This window comes from Odontesthes bonariensis, chromosome 16, assembly GCF_027942865.1.
Source record: "Odontesthes bonariensis isolate fOdoBon6 chromosome 16, fOdoBon6.hap1, whole genome shotgun sequence".
Taxonomy (NCBI): domain Eukaryota; kingdom Metazoa; phylum Chordata; class Actinopteri; order Atheriniformes; family Atherinopsidae; genus Odontesthes; species Odontesthes bonariensis.
The window spans coordinates 17,068,013-17,092,791 of NC_134521.1; the positions used below are offsets into that span (position 1 = coordinate 17,068,013).

The window sequence follows — 24,779 nt, forward strand, 5'->3', positions numbered from 1 at the left end:
AAAAGGATTTAAAAAAAAACAAAAAAAAAACAATATGACAAAAGACAACAACATTCCAACTTTTCTGAATTGTTAAACCTGTGTTGTGTTTTAAATGGGAAACTTTAAGTGTTTCTCTCATGAACAGGAGGTATTATAGGAATACATTTAGTTAGTACTTTAATAGTTTAATTTGCTCCATCAAGCCTAAAATGTGCTGAATAAAACATTATTTAAAACATGAGCAATAACTAAAGCTCCTAAATTACATCAAAGTGTAATTTTTCACATGATAGTTGGTCGTGAATGAGTTAACTGGCAGAGACGGACCTTGGTTGTTCTCTGGATGTCACGATTCATCTCGGAGGCTGAATATTTTATGTGGTAATTAAAATTTGTAGGTCACGTCTCCCATGGCACCTATTTCTACTGATATTGAGGGAAAGCAGTGGTTTCTGTCTTTTAATCGCCTCCTTCGCCCAGCTGAGATTTAGAGGATGAAAGGTGACATTTTCTCCCATTTTGTAAATGAATGCAATTGATCTGCCTAACAAGAACAAAGTTAGGTTTCCAAACAGTGCATGATAAAGAGATTAAGCCTTAAAATGGCTTTCCAGAGGCGATCTTTATTGCAAGCCTGAACGTAAGGGCATTGAACTTTCAATTAGAATTTCTAATAGGGTATTGACTGGAATGTATTAAATGTTGCTACACAGCTATATAGATCCTTGGAGGGGATATTTCTCAATCCAGGGTACATGACCCCGAAATCCCTCAGAGTGATATACGCAAACACTTGCTACAGCCACCTGATGTGTACCGTGACTGAATTTTGTTGTGTTTTTAAAAGAAAAATCTTTCTGAGTTCACATGGTTCATATGGTAACTGCTGATATGAAGGGGTTTACTTTAAATAGCGTTATGTTGGCCCACCTTTGGAATCTTAAATTCAGCAATGCCTTTTAATCATTGCATTCTTATGTGGTCAAGATTTTTTTTTGTCCTTGTCAGCTTAGTTAATTCTTTTTCTTGACTGAGCTTTGATCTTGTTCCAAGACCTGTTGTTGGTCTTAATTTCCAAGCTTCGTCGTATCCAAGCACGAGCTGTTTCTCATTTTCTTTGATTGATCTTGCAGTCTAAATCCTATTTAATTGCTTCTAATTCCATATTAACCATTGTCAAAATATTTATGCATGTCATTGTAATTCAGATTGCATCTCCAAGAGCAGCACGGTCAAGGAATGTTACATCTGTTTTTCATTGTGTCTGCATCCTGCTCTTTTATGCGTCTCTCTTTTTCCATCTCTGAGCCATAATTTTCTCTTTGTTTTTGCCAACTTTTCTTTCGATTAACAGACGTTGTTGCTGCAGGTGATCGTAAGCTCTGAGAAAGCTGCATCAGGATACAATTTGTCAAGGCCTAACAGCCCATTCTGTTCTGAGAGGTTAACATTCTGTTTGTGTTACAGTGCATTCAAACTCTAATTAAAACAACATTACATTCCCCATCTGCCAATCTACCATAATCTTCTTTAATTGCTGTAATTAAAGTATATTTACATGTGCAAAATACTTGTAATTTAGCAAATTGCACTCTACACTCTGCACATTTAATCAGTGGCGCTGCAGCGGAATGAGTGATTCCAGTGTTTTGATTTCAGCAGTGGGCTGGTTCTGACAGTGTAAGTGGACCTCTGCCTGAGGTCTCGCAGAGGTTAGGAAAACAAGCCATTGGAGAAGTATTGTCATTGGGCTCTGATTGCAGCTCGTGTGGCTAATTATAAGCCTGAGTTCCCCCGGTGAAGTCGGGCACAGCTTAGGTATGTAAAGTGTGTGTGTGTGTGTGTGTGTGTGTCCAAACAACAAGCATCTGTGGCTCAGTGCGTTCTGAGCTCGCTGCTGTTTGCCTCATGATTGACATCAGACATCCCCTTTCATTTATCCAACATGCAAAGTGAATTTGCTGAGGTGTGTCTACCATCCAAACGGAGACAGCCAAGATTGGCCAATAAATGCATTAGAATGAAATCTGCAGGTGGCAAAGCAATTGGTGCTGTAATGAAAACATCAAGAACTGGCTTTGGCTGAATAGGAACAGTATGCTTGCTTTCAGATTAATGGCATTAGATGGGGATTAATCTAGAAGGGGGAATTTGTCAAGCTGTTGCTCAATATTAGCATCACAAATAAGCTAGCTTTATAATGTTCCACATTATAAGTGTATATTTCAGTAACGTCTTAGCACTGATGTTTAGGTGATTTCCACCAAACACTGAGGCCAGAATCTGTCATATGAAGAAGATGGTGTTCATTGTCAGTGTTTGCAGTTGGTCTTACAGTAAGTAAAGCCATTAGCTAAGTCTTAGTTGAGGTCAGTGGTTTCTGGAAAGATTGCTTGGCTTTCTGTCTTGACTGTTGCTGAGCAACTAGCATTATCCATGTCCTACTGGCCTAATTACATTTCTATCTGCTTGGAAGAGGAAACCTCAATCAGACCAGTTGGAAGCAGATGTAACAGCTCAGCAGTTTGGAGTCAGGGGTTCTGTCCGGGTCAACTCACCCTCCAACCTGCAGGCTTTGTCAGGTAGAGGCAGCTGGTGGCAGACTTGGCAGGAGGAACGGTCACGACAGCCACTACCAAGATAATTGGCATTCTCCCAAGAGTGTCCCTGTCCTGCTAGAGCTGCTTAATAGCTTCACGCCAACAGTATGCACATTATTAGGACATACCACAAAGGATAGTGGATGAACTAAAGAAAGCCTGTACCCACAGTGCTTAAATTCAGGGCTCTCTTAATTTTGTTGAAAACTCTTCCCTGGGTAGTCATCATAATGGACATTTCCCCCATCCATCTGAGGTTTTAATTGCTTAGCCTATTAGTTTTGCCACTAATGCACAAATTATGCTTTCATCTGCTTGCTATGAATATAAGAGATGTCTAACTTGGTGAGGATATTTTAAAGAAGAGTAGAAGTAGCTGCGGGTAGTGCTGTTGAAAATTATGCAATAAGATGGATACAGCCCCAAATCCTCATTAGCTGACACATAGTTCCTCTTAATTAGTTTCCATTCATTGTAATTAGCATGGCTGAAGCTAATCATCTGATGTGAAAGCAATCTAACGCTTGGGATACAATGTCCTTGGCATCGCTTTAGTGTCTACTCAGGTTCTCAGGACATTTTTTCTCAGGTACTGTTTGTGGGGTATAAACATTTGTCAGTTGTTCTTATTTTTCTTACTTTAAAGGTGATGTTTAATGTTTAGGCTACAGTCACAACGTACTGTATCTTCACCTGTTAACGCACTCATTAAAGTGCAACTCAAGTCTTTATCACCTTTTTTTGGTTATCTCAAATGCATTTAACAACCAAAATAATTAATCTTTAAAGCAAAATGTATCTATGTAATCAGTTTAGAAAGAATCTCAATGGAATTTTGATACAACTCATATTTCGGCAATCACATATCCAAGACCTCACAGGAGAAGAAGAATGGGATCAATTGCATCAATAGTACAGTGATGCTTGAGACTGTTGTCCCAGATCAACACAAACATATGTTCTGTAATACAACGCGGGACATAGAAGTTGAACAAAAGTAAGTGGTCGTGGATTATATAGTTGAAAAAGCACCCTCCATAGGAGGGTGATGATGTTCTCTCTTCAGAATAAAGCTCTCTAGAGATCTCCTCCTACTAAAGTTTTATCTGCTGCCAGTCATCCACAGCATTTCAGTCGTTACAGTCCTCCAAGCCCTCTGCTCTTCCTCTGTGGTTGTTCTAAAAGTGAACATGACTTCAACAAATTCTTCAGCATCAACAGTATGACTCAGTTGTCTAACTGTTCAAGTACACTAAGTGCAATTGCTGTTTTTGCCTTTTGCTTTCTTTATTGATACCAGATCTCTGTAGTTCTAACGCGTGTACGTACTCGCCACGAAACATCAACGGCTTTGATTTTTGGCGATACACAAAAGGGGCTGTGCATGTTTAGCTCTGGTTAATCAGTCAGTCTGATTTTCCACTCCCTTCTTGACCCTGATTTAAAGCAGAACCCTGTGTATCCTCCCCATCCAATGCCATCATGACAGGAATTATTTAAACTTGAGGGGAGATGGATGGACCTACGCTAAATTAGATGCGTATAGACCACAACGGTATCAAATATCTGATATTTTAACATCTCACTATAATTCACCCATTTCTGTCTTAAAATATTTCTTCCCTAATGTGCTTTACTGTTGCCACATGCTGCATTTTTTTGTGAAATGGAGTGTTTGGCATGAACTTTTGCCATATGCCTGTAGATTTGCCAAAAAAATATTCAGCGCAGCTCTTTTCTTGCGCCAAGTATTTGGCCATCTGCTTAAGTCTTTAACCAGCAGCATCCAGGGACTTCATCAAGCCTGAACTGTGAAATCAAATGGTTTTCTTCAGCTCCCAAATCATACGACGCACTGCTGCAGATTTACTGCTCTGGCAATTCCAAGCAATCACACATATATTTTATTGGGCGGTACATAGTCACATTTATAGGATTTGCACTCAATGACAGCAAAGTTTTCCCTGAGCTGTTTTTATGTCATTAAATTTAAAATATAGTTTAGTTTTGACAAAGTAGACTCTTTTGAATCCTTTTAAATCACCTCTTGAAATAACATTTAGCAGGCAGGAAATCTAATTGTGTTAGTTTGACGGTGAGTGTTTAGCATCTGCAAATTAGGGCACAGAAAAATGGCTAAAACACCTGCAATAGTAATTTTCCAGATAGGTCTTTACTAACAATGATTTTGGAGTTTATACGGGCCACCATGCCTCTTGCATACTGTGGAATTATAAACCAGGGGCTCTGCTAAAGAATGTGCTGCCTGTCAAGTCGGCAGAGGGGATAGCTTTTCTGTGGGGGTGGGGTTCATTATGCAGCACACAGGACACCATTATTAGCCCCATTACACACACTGACAGCCACACATTCATTCTCCTATACCTGCTTTTTAAAGCCTCCTATAAATAATGAGGGCTGCAGCCAGCCTCGTCTTGGAGGAAGGGAAAAGGTCATTATAGATCTGGCTGCCATTTGTCAAAATTATTCCATAATTTCATGTCATGAGGAGGGTTTTTGCTTTCGTTAATTGTAGATCAGACCAACGACATAAATTTCCATTAGCAATCAATTTGTTACTCTCTGCAGATTTTAACCCTGTCTGCCCTTTGTTGTGACTAAAAATTAAAGCGGTAGAGACGCAATATAATGACCATGAAATGAAGAAGGACTGCAAGGTGCATTTGATGAAATGTGGAAATAGAAGTTAAAACATCGACTGCAGTCATTGAGCAAAGAAATGATTTTGCAGCTTAGTATGATCATATAACATATATACAGTATGTAAAGAGATTTGTATGTGATGGTCTTCACATTTAGGTATGTCGCTGTAGCTTGTGATTTAGAGGTCACAGCACTGTCCTGGTTAAATGTGCTCTGACTGGTAATCAGTGGTGCTGTGCAGTATAATTACCCAGGCTTTTATCAGAATGACCTCTCTGACAAACTTCCCTGGTGGAAGGAGACACCTGAGAGCTTCAACACTTCCTATCTGCCCTTTTTTTTATCGAAAAGGCCCTGCCAGAATGGATAATAGAGCCCCTGTTCTCCCAACAGACGGATAATGGAGGGTGGAGTGGTCCTCCTTGGCAGACTGCTGCCTCTTCCCCGCACTAGAGAAACCAATACCAAGTCTATTGGCTGATATACGACACTAATACACAGGCTGACTAGGCCCCTACACAAAAAAGAGGGATTGTTCCGACTTTCGACTGGCTGTAGGATCCATGACTCACAGGTACCACACTGTCTGGCCCCTGAGACCGCTCTAATTGCTTTACATCTGTACAAAGGTTTCTTGTAATCGGGCCTTCTGCCTCCATTTGTCTTCCTTTCAGTCTCCTAGTGAAGGCCTTAATTGGTCTTAGTGGGGCTTTTCTTCCAGTTAGCTCCTGGGCTTGAACGAGTGGAAGACGTTACCTCGGGGGGGCAGTGGGGTTTGCTGGCTGTGAGAGGAAGGAGAGGTTGCAGATGAGAGGAGGTCAATACTTCTTTTACCTTTAACACTTTAATTAATGTTCTTCTGACAAACAGTTTTTCCCATAGCTTCACATGGGGGGGTTGAGCATCTGGGATCCGCAAAGGAATCCAGACTTTGTACAGCTTTGCGAGGGGGAAAAAAAAACCTCCCTTGCAGTCTTCAGGGGCCAATCGACATTGGTTGAGAAAGCAGCACTTCCATTTTTCAATTGATGGTGCACATTTTTCTGTGCGTGTGTTTCTGTGACTGAGAGCTTGTCTATCTCGTCTTAGTGCCTACAAGTTTCTCCGGCAAATTCTAAAGACCGGAGCCGTAGGTTGTGGCAAATTTAAATGATTAATTTCCAAGCATTGTTTAGGCTTTTATTCTGAGCTTTGGATTGTGTTGACATTGACATGGATGTAACTTTTGCTGTTACTACACTTAAAGTAGTGCATTTAACTGTGTTTTTGAATGCTGGACAGCAGACGTCAACCCCACGCAGTGGTACTGAAAGTGGGGCACCAGCTGTCTTGCAAATGGGTGAAAGTGTTCTCTTTTGGTCATGTGAGACGTTGAGGTCTGTAAATGTGTATTTCTGTAAAGAAAATGTAAGCTGGGCCCACCCTTATAAACCATAGACCCTCAGTGAAAATGAACATGTGCACCCAAGTGTTGTGTTCTTATCAATGTTGGGCCAAGCCAGAGCGAATAAAAACCTATGATTACTGCGGAGTGTGTTCCCTGACTGGTCAGAGCTGTTTGGGGGCCTAAAGGAGGAATTATTCAATTTTAGACAGGCGGGCCTAATGTTTTGGCTGACTGGTCTATAAGGAAGAACTCTATCAGGCATAATGCTCCACCAGTTTGTTTGCTTTCATTAAACTACTCAAGAGTGTTTACTTGTAATAAAGTGCTGCTGTTTGCCAAGACTTATTCCCACAGCGTAATGTGACCTGCCTCACTTTATCTGACCAGACCCTGTTCTCACTTGTCTTTATGCAGAGATTACATCTCATGTGCATTGCTCCACAAACCACATTTAACATCTTTAATCTAAGGTAGCATGAAGTGTTCCTGGCTCTGAACCTACGGTCTTCTCTTCACAGGGATAGAGCTTTTTTATGTCTGTCTTTTTTTGGCTCTGAGCTCTCCTCTGCTAGGTTCTGCTCTGCTGTGCTCCCTGCATTTCCTGACGACTGACTGATATGGAGCTCTGCTGCCAGGGCTTAAATAGCAGCTGTAAGCGTCCAGCTGCTCCCCGCCACGCTCCACTTCTCCCCAGATGGCTCAGAGACATTCCAGCAGCCCTCCGGAGGAGCGCTCATGAGGAAAGTGTTATAGAGTGGCTCTCTGAAACACCAGGGAGCATCTCTGCACCACAGCCACCCTCCTCCCACTTCAACCCCCGGGCTGAACGCCCAATTCAAGGGAGGGCTGGTTTTGCAACCTCCTTTGCCAACTTACCAACGGGAGGCAGCACAGATGGCGGTATCCGCAGCGTAGGCCAGCGTGCAGCAGGGCCTGGGATGGGATGGGATAGGGGGGGGGTCTTGGGGAGAGCGCACACTATACCTGGCCTGGGATGCCACTGATATCCCTCAGGAGGAGTGCACACTGGCCCTCAGCAGATGACAAGCAGAAGTCTGGCAGCTCTGAGAGATGCTGGAGTGAAATGTGTTTCTTTACTCACAGGAGCATCTTTGATTAGTGTTTTTTTTTCCTTTGCACTGCTTAGCCAAGAGGGAATGTGCTGGATGAAAATGAGCTTGTTCAAAGTCATTCTAATTTCTTTGAACACCCAATGTTAATATATGATGCTGACTGCAGTCCTCCAGGGCAGCGGTCGCTGACCTTGGCGGTATGTTTAAGTGATGAATGGTCCATCAACTTCACACCACTGAGGCAAACCACAGGTTCCACTTCAACCATGACATTGCTCATAGAGATAACATCGTGTTTAACATTCTCTGCCCTCATACTCATACTGTTTTATGTAAGTAACCTCAAAATTCATTCTTACTGTGAAACTAAAAAAGCCGCAGTGTCCCAGTTACCGAAAAAAAAAAAGACGGAAAGCGCAAGCTGATTTTAACAATGCTGATCTCTAAATATCAAAGCATGCTCGTAAGTGTGTTCTTCATATATTATAACCTTAAGGATGCACTTTGTCTCATTTTGGTGGGAAATTTTGACGAATATTGCATTTGTTTTTACCATGAAAGCCAACATCTCTTATCTCTTGAGTTGGTCAGAATAACCGAAACTGAAGTTTTTCATTCTTTTAGGTGAAACCAAATAGATTTTGTGTGAAGTTATTGATCTGAGATCTACTGAATTCACTTATGTGACAGTTATCAAAAAAGATTTTTGTCATCGTAAGGGTCTTGGCCTGTTCCCTGTTCTTCTCTGCTTCTGCCTGGCTTTGACCTTGCTCACTAGCTCACCGTTAACTCACAGTGGCCTGAGAGAAGCGAGCAGACCTCAGGGATGGATGTGAGACTGTTGTTGCTCCATGCACCGGGGGGCGGGAGGGGGGTCCTTGTTGAGGTGACCTCACTGTTATCCTTGTCGTGACAGGAAACATACATCATCGTGGGGCCTCTAATGCAAAACACATTCTGCCACGGTTTGATCAAAGCCAGGCCGCCTGGACAACAAAGTGCCCTGTTATCCCATGTTTTGACCATTTAATTGGAGAGTAATTACAGCTGACAAAATACTCCTGTGATTTTTCTCTTTCTCTTCTTCCCAGCGGGAAGCTCAGAGAAGGGCTGTCATAAACTATGTTGGATATCGGGCACTGAGTCGGCTCGAAAGCTCTTGAGTGGCGCTGAGGATAGGTCAGTTTTTATTGGAACATGATTGCTTCTTCAGAGAGAGACTACTTACTGTACAAAAGTCTAGTATAGCAGGAACCCGTGGCCTAGAAAAACACTACTGCTCCACATGACAGCTAACCTCACAAACTGACAAGATACCAGCTTCCCCAAAAGCTTATCATTTTACTCTTTACACTTTACAGCCTCTTCTCCTCCATCTGATAACACAGGTTAGATTATGGGAATAAACTGAATTCTCATTCTCTGCCTACAACAGTAATTCGTTAAACACAGTTGTTTCACTCTCAGATTTTTTTTTCAGAAACCTGTGAGGGTATAGTGAGTATTTATTTACAGGTTCACATTTTGTGTTACTTTGGTTGTTTCTGATTGCTGCACAAACGTTTCTGTCCAAATGCAGTCTCCCATAGTGAATCCACTTCCTGCTGGAGAAGTCAATACCATATTGACCCTTGAGGACTAAGCTCTGTGGTATTCCGTTATACAGCAATCAAACAAAAAAAACACATAACACAGCAAAACGATACACTGACAAGTTTGGAAACTGTTCATCAAACACAGTTCTCTTCACCACTCAGACTGAGCTCATGTTTGCATACTGCTGATCTATTCAAGCTGTTACAAGTTAAGAACTTCAGCAATACAATCCTTTTCTATTACCTCTGTTGTGCAGGATGTATCACTCAGTTCAGCTTGAGTTTAGCCACAATTCTGCCTGTCATCCCCAACAATCTGCTATGTTCCAGCCTGTTGACAGGCTGTTTACTGCTGAAGAGCAACAGACAAAACCTGGGATTATTTTAAAAAGGTACAATTGAGGAGCCTGCAATGATGTCAACAAAACTTTTCAATGCCGAGTCATTTCCATCGTGATCTTCTCAACAAAAGTGTGCTGACATGGAATCTGTATTCTATAAACAGTATTAGTGCGGCTGTACCTGCATGGCTGCAGGGGCTTATGCACCAAGCCGACAACAGGCCGTTGGGCACATCTGGAGCATTGGTGAACATCGCTCCCTCCTGTATTTTCTGTGCGCACCTCGTTGTTATTGTTGGACTCTGTCAAGTTCTTTTCTCCACCGATTCAACTTGTAGAATTGGCACTGTGGCTGTCAGTGAGAAAAATCCCTCTTATTGGCTGCTCACCGTGACGATTGAGAGCACCAGAAGGGAGGCGGCGTGTCACACACAATCTCCTCATATCTTCATTTCACCAAAAAGCAACACTTTCGCAACATCATGACCAGATGGAGTGACGAATGCTCTGTAGTGACGAGCCGTCTCTGTAAAACACAAAGCACACGCTCCGATGTTTTTATCTTTTTAAATCTCACGCAGTCTTCCAACGTCCCCTATTATATAACATATGTACAGCTGGAAGTTGTCTTTGCGGTGTGTTAAAGTGCCATTTTGTTCACCGTGATGGCCTTCTCGTCACTGCCGGTTCTTCCAAGGGTTTGCTGTTTAACAACCCTTAAAGATTAGATGCCAATTTAGAAGGCCAGAAGAGTCTGATCGGTTTAGAACCTTTTGTAGAACTGTTGTATTGGTATCACAGGGTGATGAATGTTAAGTCACTGGTCTGTAGCTTTCAGCTTGTCATCATTCTCCACCACTTCAAATGCTAATTGATCCCAACTAAAAGGCCATGTCAGTCACCCCACGCCCTGCCAGGGACACTCCCACTGGGCTCATCCTGCTTTAATTGAGCAGATTTTTCTGCAGCTCGCCGTCCCTGGGATTACATTAGATCCCTCTAATTCACCCAGCCTGCCACCGGCATGGGCAGAGTGAACAAGGGAGGGGAGTAGTGAGATGAGATGTAGAGCTGGCAAATGTAAAAATAAACCAAACAAACAAACAAAAAACCAGACTGAGTGTTTAACACCCCTGGGATGAAAAAGGAGGTGAGTGCAGGAAATCATTAGCGCAAGAGTCTCAAACTTGGCTCGTTTGATCTTCCTGATGGAAGAGCAAATATAATTTAGTGTGCTGTGAGTAATTTGTTTTAGCAGTTAGCATGAGTTCCTTTTAATTTCATTTTGCCTCGCATTAGTCTTCCAAATTGAATATTTTTATTTTGTACAAAGCAGATCTTTTGTGAGCCTTGCAACTCAAAGACCAGCCCTCAACAACAGCTAATGTTTATTCATCTTTGCTTGTTTGCATGTGCGGGAGACAGAATCTTGACAGGAGTGTGCAGTGTCTGATTTTTATTTGAGTACTTTTCTGTATAATGAGGCAACTCAGATGTGTACCGTGACAGCTAGAAAATCATAGCAGCAGAATAACAAAGTGTTTTTGTCACCGCAGCTCTAATTATTAGGAAGACGGTGCTGAAGAGGCTGCATCTGTTTTAGCATCTCACCTCATGTCCTCATTCTCTTGTTGTCAACTGTATAATCTATTACATCAAGACACAGTTTGCAAACCCAGGTAACCAAACACTTCCCAAACAATAACTTCCAGTGGTAACTAAAAATATCATATGAAGTCTTAGCAACCCTTCAAAGTGAATATTCTCATCTGGATGGGGAGGGGTGTGTTCTTTCACATATTATCTCAAAGAACTGATTTACTGATGTCGTTTCTATGTTTGATTCACCGAGGAACACTGGGGGCGTTGACTCTTCATCTTTTAGACATGATGCTGTTTGCTGTAAGGGCAAAACATAAGTTTATCTCTGCCTGTCAGGGCTTTGCCACTTAATTGCGGCTGCCATCCATGACACAGAAGAGGCCTTCTCCTGCATCTGGCCAGCTCCACTCAGCTTAGGTGAATCGGGGAAAAGAGAAGAGTCTTATCGGCAGGAGATGCCCGGGACATTATTGCTGTGAAGCACCTTATCAGGCTTGTGTTCACACACTGTGGAGCCTGAACCCCCACTCCCATCAGCAACAGCAACACAAGAAGCCCGGCTACGGTAACAGAGGAGCAGAGACTTGAAAGGGGTGTCGTTTTTAATCTGTGGAAACAGGGGCCGCCATTTTGGTTACACGAGATGCATTTAGTTGGACTCCTGGTGGTCTCTTATCAGTTTCATTAAAAAAGGCTCTTTTTTAGAAGACGTGTCATCATTTTGTCTTGTAAAATTCTTTCCAGTTTTGATAATGATGAATGATAGAATTTTTTTTATGTATTAATCATCACAGTGTTCAATAATGATATCCTATGTCGGCCATGCTGCATTGTTTGAAAGTGAAATAATTCCTCTCTAAATGAAACTGTGCATAATCTTCAAATATAGCAGCATCTTGTACAAAATATCAAACCAATGCGTTCCAAGCTGCCAGACTCATAAACAGTCTGCGCTCTAATGTGAGCGCACAGGGAGCTATACGTACTTCAGCTGTGTATCTGGCAGAGCCTGCAAGGATTGTTAGCTTTGACAGAGGCGGGATAGGCATGAGACTCCCAGGCAGATTGTTGGCAGAACGAGCCAGTTTCTTTCAGACGGGTGTTGGCTGGATACGAGCCTGACGGCCTTCCTCCTCCTCCACCTTGCTCTCCTTTCTGTCACGGCAGAACCAGAAAAAGAGCTCTGAGGAGCCCCATAACGATACGTGGCAAATGTGCAGCACTGCAGTGATTGTTAACGGCAGCAGCTGCGCAGATAGCCTGGATGATGGAAAATCAGTGGGACCTCATTTTGGTTTGCCAGTATGAATATTAATGGCTCGTTTCCAGGCCATGGCTAATGATGAGGAAAATTCCCTAATAAAAACTTGATGTGATGGGCAACGACCCGCGGGGTCACTGGAGACAGTCAAAGTTAATAGTGTGCCATCAGGTGTGAGGAGTTAAGTGATTAGAGGCACAGAACCTAATCCTGATGTTTTTCTCCCCCCTCAGCTATGAGTCACTGTGGAGGGAGGGAGGGAGGGAAGGAAGGCTGAAAGTGGGAGCAGATGAGGTTTATATCTCTTGACAACAGAGTCTTGCAGCACTTACACAGCATACCTTCCAGTACATGCAAAGCATGAATTTTGCAGATGATGTTAGATATTAAAGAGTGACAAATTAAAGAGAGTAGAATTCTTTCCGTATGAACCCTCCATTTTGTATCATCAAAATTACCAGTAATGTTTCACAAGGGATCATTGGGAAAAAAATGTTCTCCTAACAATAGTAGGCGAGGTAAAAAAAATAACAACTTTTTACCAGTATTAAAACAGTGTTTCTAAACACCAATTTTTTTCATATTAAAAACTCAAAGCCAACTCCTAATCAAAAACCGAACGAGCAAAAATGGACGTGTGAGCACGCATTCAGAGCCATCGTTACCATTTCAGACGGGGCACTGCTCGTGTTTCAGTCAATAAAGTACGGTTGTGAAACGTTGGCATCTCAGTGGAGAGAAATGTTAGATACAACTTGTGTGAATTGATTTCAGTTGCCCTCTTCAGAGAAATTCTGCCTCTTGCGTTTGACGATATTCTGCAACGAAGACGCCAAACACATCACTGTTGATGTCGAACATGTTGGGGTAATTAGAACGGATACCAAGCGGACTCATCCCAGGAGAGTGGCCAAAATAATGCAATTTGGTACATATAATTATCTCAGCATTCTTCTATTAATCTTTGATTAATTCAGCATCTGCTTTGAGACGCAGGCCTCTGTTGGCTTATAGAAACAGTGTAGATATGGGGTGAGTGGTGGTGTGTGTTTGTTGTGTTCACACTTGTGTTATACAACCATGTGGTATGATTTTTATTGCTTTCCGATAACCAGTGGATGCCTCCCACATCCAGCTTAGCCTAAGAACAGTGTTAAGACTATTTTAAAAAAAGACAGGCTGAACTTGCTGTTTTTGTACAAAAAAATAAATACATAAGTAGATTTTAAAAATGGTAAAATGCCCCACCTCTGTTCCTTCTTCCTACCCTGGTCCTTGTCAGGTGTGTTCGCTCAGTGGATAGTTTGCTCAAACATCTGTTCCCGCCAAACATCATCAAAGTGGCACGCTGCCATACGCCTATTTCACTTCAGTGTCCTGCCTTCCTCCTCACTAAAAAGCAAAAGCAGATGCTAAGAAAGCATGCGTAAGGCTTCTTCATCCAGAACTATTTGATTGTGTCAGAGGGAGTCTTACTTGTGCTGCTTTTCATTTACTTTTTTCATTCATGAACCCCAACACGGAGTCTGTTTGCAAAGGTTGTTTTACCATCTGATTTGATGTCATTGGTGTTATAATGGGAAAAACTTTATCTTAACCAATTCTTATAAAGTCCAGATTTTGAAAACTCTCTCAGATACTCTTTCTGTAGGTTTGGCCACAGTCCAGTGAGATCAAACATAAAATAAATGTACCTCAGAATATTAAAACCAGAGGTCACACACTACGAAGTTATTATTTGATGGAAGCCGTCATTTTTCTTCCCTTCTCCCCCATCATTCCTCTTTTAGCTCTAATGTCCCAGTGACTGCAGTCCAAGATCTTGTGGTCAAATCAAATATCTTCTAGATAACGTTTTACATTTGAAGGGCAATTGCATACAGATGTTGGCCTGCTGTATTTGGCCTGTGCTGCACATGCGGATCAGACCTGGTTATATGAGTCCAGACAGAAGTCTGGTCCTCCCTGACAAAACATTTTTGGCTTCTGAAAGAAGCATTTGCCTTTGTGAGTATAGAGACTATCTGTAACACTTATGATGTGCTGCCCTCCTTACACTGTAATTCTATTCGAGACATTCTCATACATTTATGTGACAGTTAGACGTCAAGCAGGTGCCATTCCAATTAGATGCTCAGTGTCATCACCACAGAACTTTTCTTATTTTAATTATCTCACTCAGTCAATCATGTCAAGTTGAATTTCCTTCCACTCCCTGAACTTTTAGCCCTGTTAACTAATACGAATACCTTCTCATGAATTAGTGTTTGCTGAGGGCTTTAAACACATATAATGGGAGCAAAGTGTTTAAGTGGATTATTTTAGTATTTCTTTTACAGAAGTGTCCAAATTGAGTGTAGTTCTAGTTTGTAAGAATTTTTCTTTTTGGGCTTATTCTGACAGAGCCTGCTGCCTTGGCTTTATGTGCCAAAGCAGGTGCTGTGTAGCAAACCTTGAGCTCATCAGTCTCCTCCTGCCCAGCTCTATTTGTTGCTCCTCATTTCACAGCGGTGAGACTGGCAGACTGTGATGTGTGGGTGTGAAAGAGAGAGTGAGTAAGAGACGGAGAGATAGATGCGAGTGGGGGGGATTTCAGAATATGCATGGCACAGATCTCCATTTCACCATCCTGGTATTCCTCTGTTCACCATGAATAATACGACACAACCTCTAACCAGTGGCAGGCCAGGCATGCCGCCATATCAAGCTGTGGAGGAGGATGAGGTGTGCAGCTTGGCAGGTTTGAGCTCAGATGTATTCCAGCCTCAGAAGCTATCCTACTCTCATCCCCAACCTGCAGAGAAGAGCACTGGGCTCCAAGATGGCAATCAAGGCTTGATTTGCCAACACATTTCCAATGATTAAAATGTAATTAGCACAAGCGAGCACCTCCTCCCCAGCTAATTTCCACGCACGCTGTGACAGGCAGGCGGTCGGTGGCACCCAGGCCCCAGCAGCAGATGGAGGAGGAAGCGCCGGGAAGAGAGAAAACCATTTTGCCATGTGACTGTTTGCATCAGAAAACCATCAGGACACGCAGCTATATCAGGAAGGAGCTGTTAGGAGGAGGGAGGGAACAAGGGGCCCTTGACGGCAGCACATCAAATTGGCGCTGTCGGAGCTGACCCTGGCAATGGCTGCCATCCTTCATGCTGTCTGTCCCGCTTCGCAGGCATGCAGGCAGATTGGTGTCTTCCCTGGGCTTTAACCCCTCCAGCCATCCTGCAGGATAACCTGGCTTAGGTTGATAAACACACCACACTCTGCACTGGAGTGCCTTAATGAAGTCCATATCAGCCATAATTAATTCTAAGGTCATGGATAGCAACCAGCATAACCTGGGGCTAATGTCACTCATGGGGGCAACAAAATGTGTCCATTGCAGATTCAAACTTAAGACCAAGCCGTTAAAGTAAAAATGAAAGAAAGCGTCTAAGAACGGAGACATTGGGTAAAAAATTATAATGATGAGTCTTAAACACACTCTGCTGACCTTCAGAATTGTTGCTGTCATTTTATTTTTTTTTTCTTGATTTGCTAAACATCTGTTAGTATTTGTGGAGCAGTGGCTTTCCAGAGGGTTATGTTGGAAAAGAGAACATGGCATACTTGCCTTGCACGCATCCCTGTGTGATGTGGTTACCGCTTTAGTACAGACATTTTTCTGCGGGCAGCTCTGACAGGAGACTTTGGTGAGCCCTGCTGCCACAGACAACTACGGCTGCATCGTTTAGCATTCTGCCCATGGCTCCTTATGTTCCCCTTCTTCTGGGCCAGTATTACACTCAGCTGGAGAGGATTTAGTACAAGAATAATTTACTCCTACTTTCAGACCAATATAAATAAAAGGCCCTCTGCTTGGACAGAGTGTTGGGAAATTTGTAAGAGCTCTCAGCCAAAAGAGAGGCCCCAAGTGAGAGCAGAGGGGCAATCAGAAGTGCTCCGGATACAGGCCAACATCAACAGCTCTTAGAGCTGAAGCTAATGTTTGACATTCCTGTGTTACTTTAACTAAACACAAGGGTTTAGCTGTACAGTATAATGCTGGCCCTGTGCAAATAGCACTGGGCCTGGATAGAGTATCACTTTACTTTGTCAGCCCCCTCCCAGGACTAATGGTTTCCTTACAGTACATCGCTTTCCTTTGACTGGGTCTCATTTCCTACCTCAGCCTTTTCTGGTTTAAAAAGCTTTTTCATTTGATTATTTATTTATTTGTTTTTTGTACTGTACAGTCAACCAGAAGCCCTGCAGGTTTTTCCATGTGGCACAGAATTGACAATTTTAGATTTCATGCTTAAATCCAAAAAACGCTATCGCACAATAATGTATGAAGCATGAGCTGTGCCAATCTTTTCATGACATATTCAACCGCTAACTGCAAAGCTGAGGCTTCTGCTGGCTTTCCATCTCTGTTTCTGATGAAATAGTTCATAAGTAGAAGTATACAGAATGGAAAAAATTCCAGATATGCAGGGATTTTTCTCCCCCTGCCGTGGGTTGCGTTTTGCATGAGGGAGCACATTAGTTTACTATGATCACTTATCAGTGAGTGACAGCTCTGACTTGCTTATGCGCCTGAAATGTGTTTTTATCTTTTTAGGGATATTATTATTTGTTACTTTTTTGCCCTGTGCTTGAGCAGTGAGTTCAAGGGAGCTTTGCTTCATGCACTGAAAGGACGATCAAATTGCCTGCCCTTGCCTGTCAGGTCTGATCTCAGGATTTTTTACTTTGCTCATTATAGAGGTATTTCCATTTTATTAAGTTTTCCCTTTTTTTCCACCCTTTGTCGCTCTGCGAATATTTGCATACCTCTGTTTCTTGGGAAGAAAGTAATGACAGCAATTTCTTTTCTCTCCCCCACTAGCCGTGTGAGTGCTTCGTTTAGTGGCACCTGCAAAAGCGACAGGCGCAGGGATGAGAAGTGAAAGAGAGCAGTTGATTAAATCATCATCAAGTCGCAGCACAGAAAGTCAATTCTGCCTGCCGTCTACAATGATATCCTTTTATCTTAAAGTAATGAGCTATGGCACTTTTGCATCGGGTAATACGATGAGTTCCATTAGCATGTTCCATTTGCTTCACAAGCAAGGGCAAGTCATTCCAGCCGGCTTCTATCTTGGCAATCAAAGCAATTGGCTGCACAGCGAGGGAACAGGGGAAAGAAAAGAGGGCGAAAAAGGGAAACGCGAGAGAAAAGGACTAGACGTGTTTTTATGGATCACAACACAGTGGAAAAACTAAATGATGTCCATTATTTAAACCCCTTAATCGCTGCTGTTGCTTGGTGTATGTTGTGCACAGCAAAAGAAACCAACGGGTGCTTCGTGGCATTACTGATGTCGCATTCTCAGAGGTCTGAATACACCCCGTCTTGACTGCTGGTGCATTTGTTAGTCCTGTGTGGGAGGCCACATGATAGATGCCCTTGCAGACACACCTATTTATTCACAAGCAGCAATAGTTGCATGAATTCACGCAGTGTGGAGCTTTTTAATGTTACACATATACATGTAATAATGATCTGCGCTTGTCTATCATTAGCGTTATTTATTCTGCCAGTTGACAGTCTGCAGGGCTGCTGGCTGTCTGCACAAGGTTTTAAGATGGGGGTGGAATGCTGTGGGTGATGGAGAAAGAGAGTCAGAGAGAAATGGAGCAGGGGAGCGTCTGAATAGTGTTTGCCCAGTGCGTTTATTGCCTCTGCATAATTTATGAGCTGCTGGAGCTGACCATCATGGCAGTATGCCGCGGGCAGCCCCAGGGGCCGTGTGGGACAGGCCTGTAAATTGGATGCTATGCTCCTGCTGAGCTCGCAAGGCCCCTTTTTACCATCCTGCCTGAGTAACAGATCAGCCACAGAACCAGCCAGCTACCTTTAAGCTAAAGGAGATAAAGGGGGGAAAAAAAACTAGGCAGGCCTCACTCCCTGGGCTATCAGTCATTCCAGCCCCTCCTTTCCCTCATGCCATACTTTAATCGCCACCCACCAACCCCTCCTGCACTCCTACCCCACACACTGTGCCAACCACTACCCATATTCCCCCCCAGTGCCTTCTTCATTACTGACTCCAGTGCTTCTGTGCACCTCAGCCATATGCACAACGTTGAGGGCTGCCAGTCACCCAGCATCACACTAATTAGTTGATAAAGAATTAAGTGGACCTTGAAATTGAAATTGGAACGAAAAGATGAAACCTAGCCACTTTTTCTTCCCTCTATTAGAAAGTTCCTTCCTCCCCTTGTCATTTCACCATCCTCAGCCTCAAGCAGAAATTCACATTGTAGAATTATAACGCTGGTGGTTGAATTAGTGTTGAATTTCCAGCTCAGTCTGAGTTTTACATAGGTTTCAGTGTTAAGCAGGGCACAGCTGCTCATGACAAATGTGTTGTTTGATATTCTATTGCTTTTATCAACTAATGACTTAATCTGATCATTTTCTCTGAATGTGACATTGAATACTTGGTATATGATGTTTTTTAATTGGTAAGTTATAGGCTATATTCAGAGGAAAATGACACTGTGGCGTCCATGTGTTGGAACTAAATACGATTCAAGCAGGACTGTTTATAGATCAACATCTGAGACATGTCCTAATATGCACTTGTGTTTTTTTTTCTGCAGTGTGACACTGAGAGTGACCAAGATGACAAGGTAAGCCTGTCACTCTCCTCATTCACTGTTTAACGTGATTCAAATATCTGTTATCAAGCTTTGTAACGTTCAAATATTAGTCCTTATTTAAGACAGAGGATTCAATGTAATTAGAATTAAACGTCATCTTAGTAAGGCTTAATTACATGTGCATTAATTACAAATGACTTAATGAGGTGCACAATCTAAATTGAACTGTTCTGGGTTTTTAGGATTTTGATGACATTAAATGAAACTGCTATGACACCCAAGGCTGCGGAGGAGGTAGCACCGCACTACTTGGCATGTAGTCGGTGTCGTTTCCACTGCTTGTATTTTTCAATCTTGTGCCTGATCTATCTATCTACCAATCTGTCTATTTGTGTATCTTCTTGTCTCTTTTAGAGACTCAGTCCTTCTCTGATGAGAAGGAACCACGCTTAGGTATTTCTGTTCCTATCTTCCTAATCAACACCTTCTACTGTCAGGATCTACTGTGTCTTCCTGTGATTTAATCCCATATTTCGAGACGTTTATTATTTCGCTTTTGCCCTTTTTGTCAAAATTACACTGCAGGAGCACTCAAGTGACAACCAACAAAGTCGTTATCAGATTTAACAAGTAATAAAATTGTCTAAATGCACAACCAACCAAACGGTGGTGACACGGAGAAGTTCAAGAACTCCAAAAATCTGAGCTGTGAAGATCCAGTCTGGAGCAGAAGAACAACTTGACATGTTGTCTCCAGTCTAACCTTTTCCATTAGTAGCACAGTTACTGAAAGTAATAAATTCCGCATTTGCTAAATTTGTAAGGTTTTGTTTTATTTAAAAGGAAAAAGTCGGTGATCTAATTTACAGCTAAAAGCTAAATATGTATTTTTTTAAACAAAGACGCCATCTAAAGAAATCCCTTCATGTCCATCGCTTCCTTAAACAGAAGGTTGTTATTTAACTATTTATTACCAAAACATTTATCACTACGGCAGTTCGGATGGAACAATATGACTATGTTGTGTTGCAGTTGACACATTAATGCCATTAGCTGTGACCTTCACACATCGGCCCCTTTAAGCTGAAGATGTTGTTATCATGCAGATCTTTTCCATAATATTTTGCAATGGCAATCTGATAAGGTCGCACTTAGCAAGATATACGTATCACTTTGAAAATGGGATGGTTCCGAACTGTAGCAGTCCCATTACCGGGCAGGTGTAGCGGCTTAATGTGGCTTCTGATCAGCTGTTTAGAGGAATCAGGCAAATCGTGTTCTTAAATAAATAACGGCACTATTCAAACTTTTCTCCTCCGGGATTTTTCTAATTAGCTGCAGCACCTCTGTTGTTCTTTCTCAGCAGCTCGGCCAAACAAATATTTGAAAACCGTTTAAAGGGAACACATTATAGCACTGACTTTTTGTCTGTGCGTTGTAGGATTTATTTGGTTGTCTGTTGTTACTACCAACTACAAAAAAAAAAAAAAACTAGCATTTTGTTTTGGGTCCATATATCTGAGAATGTGACATTCAGTGAGCCGTTCAGATTTGTAGGGGAAACATACATCACTCTGTAAGGCTGTACGTTCTCTCCTCTGTATTTCCAACTGTTTTGCTCTTGCTCTTGCATTGCCATGAACATCAAAATCTCATTAGTTATATAGATCATTTAACTGAGTAATTAAATGAGATAGTAATGTTCTACGAGTGCCTTGTTTTATGTCCCAACGAGGAAATCTGACTTCTAATTGGCGTCGTTTAATTTTTTTGATTTACAAAATCTAGTTTCTTATTTATCTGGAATCAGTAACATCATCACATCAACATTAGTAACAGCCTTAACTAAAACAAAGATTGGGGAAATATTGATCATATAAGCAACTGCAGAAAAATTAAACACACAGGAACGGAGCATCAGTGAAGTCCAGAGTTTCTGGAGCTGATATGTGACAGGGTAAATATTACTCCAGTTCTCATTGGTGGCCTCAACCATCCAGCCATCACACTCTGCGTTGTGTATTTTAACAACTTGGGCAAATTCACACGATTTGCGACTAGACTGTGAATAAAAGAGGGATCAGTAATCCTACCAGCTGTTGAGGGTCCAACCGAAGATGAGACATTGTAAGTATTTTTCTGTCAGTTTGGTGTTTGCCGGCTACTGTGTTTCATGTATGCACTCTCATTCCTAACAACGTGCTCCAAGAGTTACTGAGTACAACAGATCTCAAAAGAGGCGGGTCCAGTAAGAGAGGGGGAGGGTGGAGTTGAATGAGTCACTTCACGCCCCTTTAAATAATCCGCTTGAATGGACGTGTAAATTGGAAGAAAAAGGAATTACTGTGGTGTCTTCCTGTTATTTTGACCACAGCATGTCGCAGACGTTTTTATTCAGACCCCAGGAAATGGTGTCAGCTAGTGAAAAAAAGGCCGTAGTTTGTCTCCTTTAAAGAGTTGGAGCCGCAGCAGAAGCTTCTGCTCTCCGTCCGACTGAAAAACTACTTTTTTCAGCGGCTCTCACCTGGTGCCTCTTTGAAGACAATACAGCATTCTTATTAGCTTGACATTCATTTTTATGACGTTAGGACATGAGCACTCTAACTGTAGAGGGGCTCGCTCAGTCTTGGGTGGTGCTCTTTGCAGATTGGCGGAGTCTATTCGCGTCAAGTAAATGATTGCATTTTTAAACTGATTGTTTAGCTTAAACGGGAATCGTTGCAACGTTATGACATTTTTCTCTGAGGAAACTGACCCTATATTAAGAACTTTGGACATCATTGTCTGTATCATCGCTGTAACAAGTGTACAGTGTGATAAACTGTACTGAATGTAGTTATTTCAGTCTCCTCCGCAGACCTATTTGTAGATTTGTGATTGTATGCTGCTGGCAGACACGCTGCATCAGTCCATCTGTCCCCACATAGTTTATACCTCATGCTGACTTTTACTCTTAGCAGTTTTTTCACGAGCAGACCTTGTTTTTGCAATATCCCAGCCATATAAACTGTGTTTGAGCCTCTCCTGTCGGAAACAGTTAGTCTTCTTCAGCACATATTTGCACATCACACTGGGGCTCCTTGTTAAAAGATTTAGTCACACTGACTCAAGAAATGTAAAATAAATGTAAATGGTCACAGTTTGGAGCCCTGGTAATGGACCAGAAATACTTTCTTTTTTTGTTTTTTTGTTTTTTTTGAGCCGGTATTTGAGGAAATGTTACAGCACTGCCAATATCTCCAGGTCTAAAATTTCTAAAAATGTAAATGTAGAAATACAAGAAAATCAATACAAAGCCAACAAATCTGACAGCTAAAGGCAGCCAAGCACGAAGATATTTTGTTGGTTTAAAAAAGAAACAAAGAAAAACCAGAAGCTCAAGATTTAGGCTGAGCTACACTGTGTGCAGAATTATTAGGCAAATGAGTATTTTGATCACATCATCCTTTTTATACATGTTGTCCTACTCCAAAGTGGTATAGGCTTGAAAGCCAACTACCAATTAAATAAATCAGGTGATGTGCATCTCTTTAAAGGCCCTGTCACACTGTTGCGTATGAGAGAAGCGTATGAGTTGCGTATGAAAATTAATAATATAATTTTTATACGCACGAAAAGTCCTTGAAAATAAAGAATGACTAGCGTATGAGTAGCATATGAACTGCGCATGCCCAGCGTACGTTTCAACGCGCCTATATCAGCAGCCTTTCCACATTGCTCCATTATTGCAGTAGACGACGCGCTATCAACATCTCTCAAGACATTCATCTCGATCATGCCTCCCAAGAAGCAATCGTCGTTTGCCCGGGCCCTGGGTCGAGGCAAAAAGGCAAAAAAACACAAGAATCATTCTCACCCAAACCTGCTGAAATGCCTGATGCACCTGCGGCTGATGAGTTACATGCTTCTGAGCGATCAAGATCCCCAACTCCTCCTCCTGACCGCTCCCGTGAATCGTCGGTTGCCTGCCGCCTCCATCTCCGCCCGTCTGGCGGAGATGGAGGCGGCAGACGGGCGGAGGCTAAAAATACGCTAGCTGTACGGTACACCTTCATGCCAACATATGGCAATTTATGTCCAGCGTTCTCGACCTATCAGTAACGTACCTATATCGTACCTCTAGCGTATTCAGCGTATGCCAAGCTTATGCTTAGCGTATTAACCATACGCACAAAGGTTTTGAGCATGTTCAAAAATTTATTTCTGCCTCAGCGTATGCCAACGTATGCCAACGTATGCCAACATATGCCAGCGTGCTTGAAACGTATACAACCTATGCCTAACGTTCCCCTGGCGTATGTCAGCGTATACCAGCGTATGAGTGATAATTTTCATACGCAACTCATATGCTTCTCTCATACGCAACAGTGTGACAGGGCCTTAATGAGAAGGGGTGTAGTCTAATTACATCAACACCCTATATAAGGTGTGCTTAATTATTAGGCAACTTCCTTTCCTTTGGCAAAATGGGTCAGAAGAGGGATTTGACGGACTCTGAAAAGTAAAAAATTGTGAGATGTCTTGCAGAGGGATGCAGCAGTCTTGCAATTGCCAAACTTTTGAAGCGTGATCACCGAACAATCAAGTGTTTCATGGCCAATAGCCAACAGGGTCGCAAGAAGCATGTTGAAAAAAAAAGGCGCAAAATAACTGCCCATGAATTGAGGAAAATCAAGCGTGAAGCTGCCAAGATGCCATTTGCCACCAGTTTTGCCATATTTCAGAGCTGCAACGTTACTGGAGTGTCAAAAAGCACAAGGTGTGCGATACTCAGGGACAGAACTGACAGAATCTATGGATGGAAGGCTTTTGAGTGTCATTGTAAAGAAAGGTGGCTTTATTGGTCACTGATTTGTTTTTTAATGTCAGAAATGTTTATTTCTAAATTTTGAGTTGTTATATTGGTTTACCTGGTGACAATAAACAAGTGAGATGGGTATATATTTGGTTTTTATTAAGGCTACGTGCCCACGACAACGCTCTGAAGCATAAACGCAGATGTCCGTTTTTGCCTGTTTTGTGGCTACTTCCTCCGCGTCAGTTGGAAGAAAATGGCGAAGCGCGGCGGCAACAACAGTACGCCTTCAAACTTTGTTTGGACAGATGATGAGGTCCAGTTGCTACTGAACACGACACTGAACTACAAAGCCAGGAAGGCAGTGGATAATGTGGATTGGGAGAGTGTCCAAAATAAATATAGTGAGATATGTGAGTCATTAATGGAGAACTACCCACTTAACGTGTGGAAAAAACGCACTTCTGCGTTTTGAACTGTTCCTACGGCGACGAGAGGTTGGATCATTTTCAAGATCTCCACTCTGGAGGGCGTTTGCGTTTTCTTCGTTTTGAACTCCTAAAAACGCCGTCGCCGTGTGCAAGATAGGCACATCTGTCGAAATGTTCTGCGTTTATCTGTCGTTACCGTTGTCGTGGGCACGTAGCCTCAGTTTCCTAATAATTCTGCACAGTAATAGTTACCTGCACAAACAGATATCCTCCTAAGATAGCCAAATGTAAAAAAAAAACACTCCAACTTCCAAAAATATTAAGCTTTGATATTTATGAGTCTTTTGGGTTGATTGAGAACATAGTTGTTGTTCAGTAATAAAAATAATTCTCTCAAATACAACTTGCCTAATAATTC

General features: G+C 42.2%; 1 protein-coding gene across 5 annotated transcripts in view; it reads left to right on the plus strand.

The window, feature by feature from the left end:
- auts2a (activator of transcription and developmental regulator AUTS2 a) overlaps window positions 1-24,779 on the plus strand; it is a 321,168-nt gene that overhangs the window by 192,999 nt on the left and 103,390 nt on the right. For all 5 annotated transcript variants that reach the window (XM_075486458.1, XM_075486460.1, XM_075486462.1 and 2 more), the window contains exon 5: window positions 19,136-19,165. In XM_075486458.1, coding sequence (XP_075342573.1) covers window positions 19,136-19,165 — 30 coding nt within the window. The remainder of the gene's footprint in view (window positions 1-19,135; window positions 19,166-24,779) is intronic.